This window comes from Sebastes umbrosus, chromosome 13 (genome assembly GCF_015220745.1).
Source record: "Sebastes umbrosus isolate fSebUmb1 chromosome 13, fSebUmb1.pri, whole genome shotgun sequence".
Classification (NCBI taxonomy): Eukaryota; Metazoa; Chordata; class Actinopteri; order Perciformes; family Sebastidae; genus Sebastes; species Sebastes umbrosus.
Window position 1 is genome coordinate 29420706 of NC_051281.1, and position 13637 is coordinate 29434342.

The following is a 13637-nucleotide window of genomic DNA, read 5'->3' on the forward strand; positions in this document are numbered from 1 at the left end:
AGTGGGGGGTTGGCAAACGGTCAGTTGATCTTCACCGTTTTAACTGTTTATCCTCTTCTTTTGTGTCATCGACATGCAGACTCTACGGCGAGCTGACAAACTGCACGTTCCTGGTGGCGCTGAAGATGGAATGCTTCTGGCCCAACAGGCTGGTGGACGAGTTCTTCATCCAAGTCCACAAGCACTACTTCCATGACTGCTCGCTGTCCGGACGGCTCCTCAAGGACCCACCCAATCGCATCCTGGGTCCCTTCATTGTGGTGCCCATCATGGTCACCCTCCTCATGACGGCCCTGGTGGTGTGGAGGAGCAAACGCAGTGAGGGGATGGTGTAGTGAAGGGCAGGAGGGGGGCCGGGCTCACAAAACTCAAGACAAGAGGTACTTTTTGTCCCCAAGGTTGCATCATATTCACCCTCTGTGACCAAAGGATCTCTTTTTTTCTGGGTGTTAGTGTTTGGGTAAAGGGTTTAAATTGGACCAGAATCACTTTATTATGGACCTGGAAGAGGAGCTGGACAAGATAAAAACCAGATCCTACTTCAGTGATGCTTGATTGCACTGACACCAATATGAAGCCTTTGCAGCTCCCAGCTATTTTTACACCAATAGTCTGACATGGATTGAAACCATTTATCTGGTTTACAGAGCAAAGAGTTGTGCACCTGAATCTGACCAGGACCAGGATAGTGACTGGTGGAATAAGACTGTAAATACAAAAAATAACTTTCTTGAGAGAAACAGCTTAAATTTTTTTTTTGGAATGTGGTGATAATGCTACAATTCATACGGGAATTTCACAAATATTTTTGGAGACCGTGAAAATAACTGTTAGCTATTACAGCAACACAGGAATGAAACACAGTGCAGAACTTTCCCAGCAGGCCTGCTTTACACTATTGCTAGACTGCGAAAAGGACAGTTACTTCGACATCTGTTAGGGAACCCAGGTATATCCGATTTTATGTGTATATACATATACTGTAAATATAAATAATACTATATGTATGATATGAGATGTATCTGTCAGTGGATTGTCAGAATGTCTTTGTAACACAATCAAACACAACAGCAAACCATAGTACACTAAATGAATTACTCTCAAATGCAAATTTTGTGTTTCCATGTCATACAAAGATTTTAACAGACGTGTATTATATTTGAAATAAACTCAGAAAAAAAAGATTGGAAACTTGTGTTTGGTGGATTATTTCTCTGTTGTTAACAATGCTAATTGGCATTGTATTTTACATCGTTGGAAAGCCTGTTTATTTACCTTCACAATGATGTCCAACTTGTAAGGATCATGCATTTGTGGGATGAGCAGCACAGCTGATTATGTGGGTAGCTCCCAAGAAAAATGTGTCACACTGGCTGACCTGCAACGAATCCTGGTTGAGGAATGGAACGCCATCCCACAGCAACGTGTGACCCGGTTGGTGATCAGCATGAGGAGGAGGTACCAGGCTGTTGTGGCTGCAACATGGATCTTCCACCACTACTGAGGCTCCTGACGGTGTATTAAATGAATAAATTGTAAAATAGCCAATATGTCTTGTTTGTTCCTTGTTACTGATAGAGAGTTCAATCATCCAATCCACCAAACAACTCAAAACAAGAGTCAATACCAACAGGAGAATACACTGTTTAGCATTGGCAGAGCATTTTGGCAAATTTTTCTTGGGCACTACCCACATAATCAGCTGTGCTGCTCATCCCACAAATGCATGATCCTTACAAGTTGGACATCATTGTGAAGGTAAATAAACAGGCTTTCCAACCATGTAAAATACAATGCCAATTAGCATTGTAACAACAGAGAAATAATCCACCAAACAATAATTTCTAATTTTATTTCCGAGTTTATATACTCTCAGTCATGCATACGGTTTATGGTCACACTGTCAAGCTATAGTGGGAGTAGAATCTGTCTGTTTTTAGTGTTCCTTTCCTCTGCTCATATCAGACACCCTGGCCTCATGTCCTCAATCTCTTGGCATATACCTGCAGCTCAATCTCTCCTCTGAGTGGGAAACGAAGACATGTCTCCATAGCGTAATGCCAACTGAACCAGCTGGGAAAATGCAGGAGATAATGATGTCACATACTAAAGATCGGCAGATGTGCAGGTGAAAGACGGCACGGCACAATAGAGGGCAGTCACTACGCGGGGGGTCGAGGCCCCAATTTGGACGTGGCTGTGATGATGTCGTGTTCTGCAGCTTCCAACCTCCATCACCAAGGAAACTAAAATGAAGAAATGCCAGCAGACACACAGGTGGAAGCGGCTGAGAGTAAAGACTTTGAAGGCCAACATACACGGGAGAACAGAAGTTTGGGGATCGCAGACAGTTAATTAACCAAAAATTCTCACATTCGTTCTGATTTTGCTCCCTCAAACACCTCTGTTATCCATGTCGGTTACCATGAAGACAGTATCACAATAATTACCATATTGATTGCATCCAATTTTTGGCAGTTCTGCGAAAATGTTGCAAGAATGAAAAACAGAACAAATAGTAGAAAAGTCACTGTGGAAAAAATCACAAATCAAACTACAGAGAGAACATAAAGCAACGGATTAGCCAACGCATCTCTGCTGAACATTGCCTAAAGCACAGTTTGTGTATCACAGACCTTAGGTTTCTATTGATTTATGATCTCCCAGTGTGGAAGAGTGTGCTGTGTGAACCGTTTCCTCATTGATATTTTTGAATGCTCTCTTTCCTTTATAAATTCATTGACCTGTAACACGCCTGTCAGCAAAACACACTCGAAAGCACACCCACACTTCCCCCAACATGATCTTACTTTGTACTTCGTGCCAAAAGCTCTTGGAAAACAGAGGGCAATGTTTGCTATGAAACGTCCAATTTTCTGTTGGAGGGACTTCTAATGAATTTTTAAAATCTGTGATCATGAAGAAAAGATTAATAAAACGTAATGTGTCTCGTACTCTGGGGATTGGAACTTAATGTTTCTCACGAGTTAAGAGGGATGGTACAAAAGGCCTTTTGGTTACTACATGTTAAATATGAATGATGAATCCTGCAATAATTTATGCGTGGCTTAGTGCACAACACTGGGTCATAATGAATACACCGGGTTCAAGCACCCGTGTCATTTGCTGAAGTGTGAAGAACAAGAGAAAGGCAAAACTATATTTAGTGAAGCGTGAAGATAACAAAGGCCTCCTGTTTCTACAGTATGTCACAAAGCTTTGTGACCTGAGGAATTATCAGCATATATAGGAATTAAGTCTTATCACCTTCCCCTTTGTCACATACAGTAGATGCATTGGGGAACAGCAGTGTTGCCAGGAGAGAAAGAGTATATGAACGTGCAATTGTTATACGTCATTATATCATGAACTCGCCTTTGTATTGGAGCTCTCAGAGGGCAAGTCAGCGCGAATCACAAACCAGAAGTAATTTAAGATCAGAAGTCAATTAGAGCACACGGCTTGTTCTTAATTGATTCTTATTAGATGAAAGGACTAACTTGTCCTCTTAAAGTCCTCAAATCTTTTTAGGGAAAATCCAAGTCAAGTCTCAAGACATTTGTGACAATTACAAGTCAAGTGCCATGTCATGAAAGACAATTTCAAGTTAAGTCTAAAGTCGATCTACACAAGTCGGAATCAAGTGTCAAGTCATTAGACGCAAGTTCAAGTCAAGTGTCATGTCGTTTAAGACAAGTATGAGATCAGTGTGATTTAAGAGTTAAGTCGTTTGAAACAAGTACAAGTAAAGTCTCAAGTTACTCGAGACGAGTCCAAGTGAAGTCTCAAGTCATTCGAGATAAGTCCAAGTAAAGTCTCAAGTTTTTCGAGACGAGTCCAAGTAAAGTCTCAAGTCATTCGAGACAAGTTCAAGTAAAGTATCAAGTCATTCGAGACAAGTCTAAGTCAAGTGTCAAGTCATTCGAGACAAGTCTAAGTCACGTGTCAAGTCATTCGAGACAAGTTCAAGTAAAGTCTCAAGTCATTCAATACAAGTCTAAGTCAAGTGTCAAGTCATTCGAGACAAGTCTAAGTCAAGTGTCAAATCATTCGAGACGAGTCCAAGTAAAGTCTCAAGTAATTCGAGACAAGTTCAAGTAAAGTATCAAGTCATTAAAGACAAGTTTAAGTTAAGTGTCAAGTCATTCGAGACAAGTCCAAGTAAAATCTCAAGTGATTTGAGACAAGTCTAAGTCAAGTCATTCGAGACAAGTCCAAGTCAAGTCTCAAGTAATTCGAGAAAAGTTCTAGTAAAGCCTCAAGTTATTCGAGACAAGTCCAAGTAAAATCTCAAGTCATTTGAGACAAGTCTAAGTCAAGTCATTTGAGACAAGTTCAACAAAGGTCTCAAGTAATTTGAGACACATACAAGACAGTGTCAAGTCATTCAAGACGAGTCTAAGTGTCACATTATTCCAAGTCCAAGTTAAATATCAAGTCTTTCAGACCAAGTTTCAAACATAGGCTGTATATAAGAAGTGGACGTCGTTACCATGACGTCACCCATCAGTTTGTGGATTACGTTTTTTTTAGAACCAAGAGTGACTCGAGAGGGTGGAGCTAAGTACAACCAAATGCTGAATTGACATTTTTACGCAACCAAAATGTAACAATTAACTTTCATGAACTGAAAATACACTGTAAAAGGGTTAAATTTCTAAGACGAAAACACAAACAACAACAAAAAAGGACAACGCCGTGGTAGCGACGTGTAAATCACAAGGTAGCCACGCCCTAAAGCATCCCTTGCTTTATGGTCTATGTGACTCTAAATGGGACCATAATTTACTAAATGAACATCATGCTGTATTGAAGAAGACTTGAGACTAGCGATTGAGACCATAAACTCATGTTTACAATGTTTACTGAGGTAATAAATCAAATAAATTTCTATACATATCGGATTTCCGCATTGGCTTCACTTTTCAGAACCAGAGGTTGCCGCCTGTTTTCAAATCAGGACATATAGTCATTAGGGTAAGTACAAATCTGAATTCTGATTGTTAAAGGTCCCATATTGTAAAAAGTGACATTTTCATATTATATTTTTTTTTATATTATAAAGCAGGTTTAAGTTCTATATAAATACTGTGAAAGTATTGAAACGCTCAATCTACAGGGAAATACACACAGCCCGTATTCAGAAACTCTGCATTTGAAACAAGCCGATTTCTGTCCATTTGTGATGTCACAAATCTACAATATTTAGACCATTTCAAAGTTTTGAACGTAAACATTCTAAATGTCTCCCAGTTTATTTCCTGTTGCAGTGTATGTGAATGTCATCAGCTGACAGGAAGTAAACATGGACCCAAGCTGTTGCCTAGCAACACAATTCTGTTGCCATTCCATTGCAATCTACTAAAACGGAGCGTTTAAGACAGAGGGGTAAATACAGGTATATTCAAGCAGACATGAGGAAAATAACGTTTTTTTAAACATTAAAGTATGTAAACATGTTCCAGTAGAAACCCAAAATACAAACATGAACCTGAAAATGAGCACGATATGGGACCTTTAAAATGAGCATTTCACTTTCCTGTGTCAATCCAGTCCTTATTTATATAGTTGAGTCCTTTCAGTGCACAGGCCTCATAATTAAATATTCAAGATGTGTGGTTATGCAAGGTCTGCCGTACGCTGTCCTATTCATTTTTTATTGTTCAGGGACTTTACCATTTAAGTCTTGAATGTTTTTGCTTTCATGTTAGTCTAAGTCTTCAGCTCTGTCATAGCACTGGCCTCGCAAGGGGTTATAGGAGGACTCTTATCAACCAGCCCATTTGTACATGTAACTTTGAGAGAAGTACCATGTAACCCTACACAGCATGGAAATTTAATGAGCCACCCACCCAGGACCAGTCATAGGTTTTCAAGAGCAGTTATCACTTAGCCATGACAACTTCACTCTGAAAAAGATGCACACATGTTAGTCCTTGGCCTATTAATTAATAATAAAAGAAAAAGCTGTGTGCACCCTCACTGATATGTTAATTATGTGTTCTGTTATTCAGATGACTTTTAATTTAGTCCCAGAAAGTTACCCAAGTAAAAAAAAAAGTGTTTTGTTTACAAAAAAATACTCTTGTTCTTGGGTGTGTAGGGCCATTAAAGGGATAGTTTGGGTGTTACTTACAGTAGATGATGGTCAACGTGGCCCCCAGCTTGGAGAAACAGACAGGAGTACCGACACTGGAGCAAAGCAATATAGTGCTGTGGACGGAGAAGACAGTAAAACATATTTTAGCCATCTAAAAGAAAGGCTCACCAAAAAAAGTCAATAACAGTTTAAGTGTACACTAAATTTAAAATGTTTTTTTAGCCCTTTATCTTGCCGTCAGACAGCCCTTTCTTCCCCTTTCTGACAGGGAACTGTACTGAAGGTGAAACTTATCTCTGCTCTCTACAAAGCCAGCCGGCTCGGATGACAAAAACAGAATAGATACGTTTCACTTTCAGTTCAGTTCGCCGTAGGAAAATATTCTAAATATCATGGCTTTGGGTGCTGACATTTCTCACATCTTTTCATTGCTAAAATCATACTACAAAACAAATGCTGCAATAATACAAACACTGTACTTCCAACAATGTGTTTAAGAGGGTTTGCTGTCAGCCATAACCTTTTCCACCTACGCTAACATATCTTATTAACCTGAACCACTCGAGAATTGATAAAAATGATCAATAATCCCTCCAAAATACCACATTAAGACACCAAGACCTTGAGGAACACCATAGAAAAAGCCATGCTGTGATTTGGTTTCAAAAACTTTTTACATTTTGAGATTTCTGCAAGAATTATATTTTTCAATGATTGGATGGCGAGCACTTCTGTTGTGTAAACTGCTCAGAAACCCCCTTATTGTCAATCTAGCTAGGAAAGCCATCCATCCTCTGAATGCTGTAGGTCTCTAGTTTGTGGCTGTAAAGTTTCATGAGGCTGTGAACTTTGGAGCGTTAATTAGCCTCCTTCCCAGCATGGTAGCATGACATGACATCCTTAGGTTTTCTAGTTTCATGTGATATCTGCAGCTTCACTCTAGACCTAAAACTGAACCTACTAGAGCCTCTGAAATACAGTAAAGTCGGCGATCCCGTGGGTCTCAGAGGATTAAAGGCTGAACTCTCCCTGGGGAATTATTTATGGGGGAGAAAGGCAACCTGAGGAGACACAGATGCTGAAGCCACACATGACTGCAAGGATAGCAGATATTGTGACAGTGGCAATGATGCTCCAAACTGTTAATTACTGTATAATAACCAAGGACAGTGAGTGGGTTGAGGTCAGAGAGATCAGGCTCTCAAAGATGCAAAAAGTCCAAAATATTTGCCCCAAAGTATTTTGCTTGTTTTGTTGTTCAGATACATTCAACCTTGAATGCTTATTTCAGAGTTATGTATGTTACTGAATTTCTGTAAAGCTACAGAAGTTTCACTCTTAGAAGTGATATATTATACACATGTTAGTGTTGCAACTGTACTAGGGCTGTCAATCGATTCAAATCGATTAATCGCATGATTGTCCATAGTTAATCACAATTAATCGCTTACCGCTTTTCCTATTCAGGGTAGCGGGGGGGGGGGCTGCTGACATTGGGCAAAGGGAGGGAACACCCTGGACAGATCACCAGACTGACCAGGGCTGACACACACATATATGTGAGTCCCTTGAACATTTTCAGGTCAAGGGACCTCTTTCCCCTTTGAATATGGCCATGCCAGTTTGTCCTCGCCAAATTTCTACGTAAGTTCGGAACGTTATTTAGCCTCCTTCCAAACAAGCTAGTATGACCTGAGTTTTTTTTAGTTTCATATGATACCAGTATCTTCACTTTAGTTTTAAAACTGAGCCCGCTACAGCCTAAAAATCACAAGTTGCTTTAATGCGTTAAATAAATTGGTGTTAAAACAAATTTGCATTAATGCGTTAACTTTGACAGCCCTAAACTGCACACAACAAGACTGATGAAGAAACACTGAAACCAAAACCAGGTTAAAAAGTAATATGCAAAACACTTACTACATGAATGAAAAATGCTAATTTCATCAGAGCAAAGTTTATAAAATCAAGCTTAAACGTCCCATATCATGCAAATTTTCAGGTTCATACTTGTATTTTGTGTTTCTACTAAAACATCAAAAAAACTTTATTTTCCTCATACTGTCTGCCTGAATATACCTGTATTTACCTTCTGTCTGAAACGCTCCGTTTTAGTGCATTTCAACGGACGTGCGTTGCTAGGCAACAGCTTCGGTCGATGTTTACTTCCTGTCAGCTGATGCTATTTACATACACTGCAACAGGAAATAAACTGGGACACATTTAGAATGTTTATGTTTAAAACCGTGTAATGGTCTAAATATTGTATATTTGTGATATCACAAATGGACAGAAATCCTAACGGCTTGTTTCAAGCGCATAATTTCTGAATACGGGCTGTGTGTATTTCTCCGTATATTGAACGTTTTGATTGTTTAACGGTATTTATAAAGCACTTAAACCTGGACATGAAAATCTCACTTTTTACAATATGGGACTTTAAATAAGTAATTATATTTATTAATTTTATACAACACATAACCATCATCCCCAGTTCTTACAGTTCCGATTATACTTTAACGTTTCCACAGCAACTTCTCCCCCCCCTACTTTAAGCTCTTCTGAAAAGGTGATGTATGGTAATCCTTATCAGAAAAAGACTATTAATACCTGCACACCGTTAGCTGCAGTTTCTTCCTAAATTATAATTTTCAGCAGTCACTAACGTGTGTTCTGCAGAAGAACTAAAGGGGGGTAAAAATGTATATTTTCTAGTTGAAATTAGTTCTCCGGTAAAGTATTCAATTGCATCCAAAGAATGCTTGAGAGAAATCTGACATGGAAAGATTAGATCTCAGTCGACCCGTTTTACCGCACAACCGACCCCGTCTATCTAGATCACTCACACTGAAACTTTATATCTCTACTCCTTAGCATTATATCATCGATCCCTTTATTTCTTCATTGCTCGGCTAATTACAGCTTTGTAAGATGAAAACTACAATAATGTCTTAATGACCCCATTTACTCTCCAGGTTTATGTGCACAACTATAGAGGTTATAAGATGTAATGTAGACGCCAACCACCACGTGCACACAGACGGGATCTTTAAACCCTTTGCCACGGGCAGCACAGTTTAGAATAATAATGATAAATTGGCATGCAGAGTGATTCTGCCGCAGGGTGGTACATGTGAGAGGACCAAGACAAATGAATGAAATCAACGTATTATTGTAATTTCAACATTGGATGATGATAAAAACACTTCTATATATTTAGTTAACACATGCAGACAGATGCTCGGGCCTGTACCAGATACTGAAAGCACACACCGAGGGCTTTATTTGTTTATCTGGATTAATTGGGTCTCGTCTTTGAAGAATAATCCGCAGATCACTAACCTCCCACCTTCTGTGTTTCTCCCTCTCACAGTCGCCCTGTGGCTACCGTACAGTACGTCTGTTTCTATCAGCGCAGAGAAAGTAAACGGAAGCTCCTCTGTGGAAAAGTATACAACCGTCATGACATGAAAGTGGCCCGGAGACAAAAAGAGGAGCAAGATAGATGTGAGGAACGTTCCCTCTCTCCTCTCTCTCCTTTTATAGTTCAAATGCTTTTTTATGACATCATCAAAAGTTATTCCTGCACTAAAACCTGTGGTTAATATTGCATGCTATTTTTTACCGTCTGAAATAAGATGAGACTTGAACGCAACAGTAGCTGTTCAGGAGCTTTCAACTATATAACATGGTCTTCATCAGCATATCTATTTGCCAGATTGTCAGGGAATTGTCCATTTCTTTCTGAACATTTAAAGAACTTCTTCTCTATGTTGGCTTTAAAGTAGGGCTGTCAATCGATTACATATCTGTTATATTTAATCGCGATTAATCACATGATTCTCCATAGTTAGTCACAATTAAGCGCAAATTAATCGTCAATTTTTTATCTGTTCAAAATGTACCTTAAAGGGAGATTTGTCGAGTACTTAATACTCTTATCAACACGGGAGTGGGTAAATATGCTGTTTTATGCAAATGTATGTATATATTTATCATTGGAAATCAATTAACAACACAAAACAATGACAAATATTGTCCAGAAACCATCACAGGTACTGCATTTAGCATTAAAAAAGCATAACATGGCAAACTGCAGCCCAACAGGCAAAAACAGCTGTCAGTGTGTCAGTGTGCTGACTTGACTATGACTTGCCCCAAACTGCATGTGATTCTCATAAAGTGGGCATGTCTGTAAAGGGGAGACTCGTGGGTACCCATAGAACCCATTTTCGTTCACATATCTGGAGGTCAGAGGTCAAGGGACCCCTTTGAAAATGGCCATGTCAGTTTTTCCTCGCCAAAATTCAGCGTAAGTTTAGAGCATTATTTAGCCTCCTTCCTGACAAGCTAGTATGACATGGTTGGTACCAATGGATTCATATGATACCAGTATCTTCACTCTAGCTTTGAAACTGAGCTTGCAACAACCTCCAAAAGATCGATATTGCAAATTGTGCTAATGCGTTTATAGAAATTAGTGGCGTTAATACAAATTACCGTTAATGCATTATTATCGCGTTAACTTTGATTGCCCTACTTAAAAGTTAAGGTTCAAAGTTCATTCTTGACCTTGGAAACTGTTGACAAAACAACCTCACCACAAGGTCCACATAGTTGGTGTTCTGGTGCTATCAATCACATCGCATAATCTTCATCAATCTGGGACTTATTTTACTGATAAATCATTTAATATAGACACACATTGGTTTCGCAATTTGTGTCCAACTGTACGATATCAATTTGAGACATAGCAGGTTTTTGCCAACCTCCAGTTCTGAAAAGTGAATCCAATGCAGAAGTGCCTTAAACTTGCATTCTTTCTGATAGTCAGCAGGGGGCGACTCCTCTGCTTGCAAAAAGAAGATTGAATAGAAGTCTATGAGAAAATGAGCCTATTTCTCACTTGATTTATTACCTCAGTAAACATTGTAAACATGAGTTTATGGTCTCAATCGCTAGTTTCAATTCTTCTTCAATATAGCATGATGTTCATTTAGTAACTTGTGGTCCCATTTAGAGTCAGATAGACAATGAAGCAGGGGATGCTTTAGGGCGGGGCTACCTTGTGATTGACAGGTCGCTACCACGGCGTTGTCCAGTCTGAGAGTTGTCTGTGTTTTTGTCTTAGATCTTTAACTCTTTCACAGTGTGTTTCCAGTTAATGAAAGTAAATTGTAAGATTTTGGACACCCAAAATCGTCTGCGTTCGGTTGTACTTGGCTCCACCCTCTCATGTCACTTCTGGTTGCAAAAAAACGAGATGGCAACGGCAAAAAAACAAGATGGTGACGGCCAAAAACCAAGATGGCGACTGACAAAAACCAAGAAGGCGACCGCCAAAATCCTGGACTTGAGGCTGTCTACAAACCAATGGGTGACGTTATGGAGACTACGTCCACTTCTTATACCTCTATGGTTGTGTCATGAATGCGTGATGCATCGTAGTGTTATGAAGAAAATAGAAAGAAAGTATATGAGAGCAGAGGAATGTCATCAGCTCAGATCATCCAGGTGTGCTGCCACAGCTCAGCAAGGTTTTTGTTTCATGATCCCAAAACGTCTTTTTCCTTTCACCTCCATTGTATTGGTTCGTTGTGAACCAACTGTATAAAAAGTTCCTCCATGATGACAATAAGATAAAATATCACAGCGCTTACTGTAATGGGGAATATCATTCATTTTGAACATTTCCTGGAAACATGGTTCATCCTGTCACGTACTGTGAGGTTGGAAATTAAGAGAATATTGGAGATTAAAAGAAAGAAATAGAATGGCGGAAGTCGTGGAGGAATGAGACGCATCTACGTCAGAAAGTGCTCCCACTCGCCTCCTCCTGATGTCCCCACAGGGTTAATAACAGACGTCATAATGTCATTCACAGATGGCCGCTGTTAATGTTAAGACATGTTATTTTCAGTGCTCAGAATTTAATTCCTCCTGTTCCCAAGTGCCTCTGGTGTATTTCGGCAATTTCCCAGCGGAACCTCGAGCAACATTTCAATCTGCCAACAGGCAGTCTGGGAGATGAGGAACAGGAACTGCCCAAAAAAGTAGATTAACTTGGTTTTCTGGTGGCTCAATAATAAATATAAAGACATCTCTTGCTTGTGCTTTCAGACCTGTTAGTTAATTTGCTCCCCACTGCTATCATTTTCAAGTCAGCATGGTCTATGTTATGAAAAATAATATGGAAAAAACAAATTACTGAGCACATATTCTATGGTGCATGGTTGTGTCTGTGAGTCGTGCATCGTCAATTTATCTTCTCAGTCACATTAAGCAGTTTCATCAGACCAGTCTCACGCTCTGCACTCAGAGGCCTTATGGGGGGGGGGGCACAGGGTACAGGAACATCCACCCGATATTCCTGTACAGCTGCATGGTTCAGTATGGTTGACAGATTTAAAGTTTGACAGCAACAAAATGATTGGCTCACAAAGGCCAAAATCTGATGTGTTGAGCTGAACAAAATAGCCCAATCTCATTCCCATGGCGTTAAATACCGAGGCTTTGTCACGGCTGTCAGCGTTCAATACCGCGGCACAAGGCACCCTTTAGTACCGGTATGAAACGCACCTGACGTTCCATTAACTATAATGTCAACCCATCTGCGGCAACATTAAATGCTCCGAGAAAGTGCACCCGGAGTATGGTGACGTAGTTGAAAAGGCAACAGAGATACACCTGGCGGGGCGGGAGGAGCGGTTGATGGGTCCAACAAACATAGGGCTTCCATCCGGGAGGTCGCTGTTCATGTCCTGTGCGTCACGTTACAATCAGCTGTTCGTTTGTGTCCCGTGTTCACAATGTGTCCTTTTCAAGGGCTCGTTAAGGATGCGTTTACCACGCACGAAAAGATTGACGCCGAAGGGTCTGACAAAGCGTCAGTATGTGATGAGTTGGGATGAGAACATGTCATGCCCATCCGCGAGCAACGGTATATACTCCGAGAAAGTGCGCCGGGAGTGAGGTGAGGTTGTTTAAATAGTGAAAAGAGACACACCTGGCGGGCGGGTGGGGAGATGGATGGGTCCAACAAACACAGGGCTTCCATACAGGAGATCGCTGTTCGTGTCCCGTGCATCACGTTGCAATCAGCCGCTCGATCCCAACTCGTCGCATACCGCCGCTTGTCACACCCTTTGGCGGCATGCCGCTTGGCATCACGCAACCTTGGCATCACTTCAATTCCGGCATCAAAACCACTTATAGTTACCCTCTGCGTCAATTTAGGATTAGGCAACAAAACTACTATAGTTAGGTTTAGGAAATAATTTTTTGGGCATAAAATTACTAAGTTTGTACAGTGAAAATGACACTGAACGTTGTGAACACGGGACACGAATGAACAGCTGATTGTAGCGTGATGCTAAGGACACAAACAGCGATCTCCTAGATGAAAGCCTTATGTTTGTTGGACCCATCCACCTTCCCTTCCGCCTGCCCACCCGGTGTGTCTCCTTTCACTCTTTAAACTACGTCACCACACTCTCGGTGCACTTTCTCGGAGCGTTTATTGTTGCCACCGATGGTT

General features: G+C 40.4%; 1 protein-coding gene across 1 annotated transcript in view; it reads left to right on the forward strand.

Annotated features, from left to right (window-relative positions):
* Positions 1-1279, forward strand: part of ramp1 (receptor activity modifying protein 1) — a 93687-nt gene extending 92408 nt beyond the window's left edge. Inside the window, exon 3 of the mRNA XM_037789154.1 lies at positions 80-1279. Coding sequence (XP_037645082.1) covers positions 80-335 — 256 coding nt within the window. The 3' untranslated portion in view covers positions 336-1279. The remainder of the gene's footprint in view (positions 1-79) is intronic.
* Positions 1280-13637: the final 12358 nt, after the last annotated feature.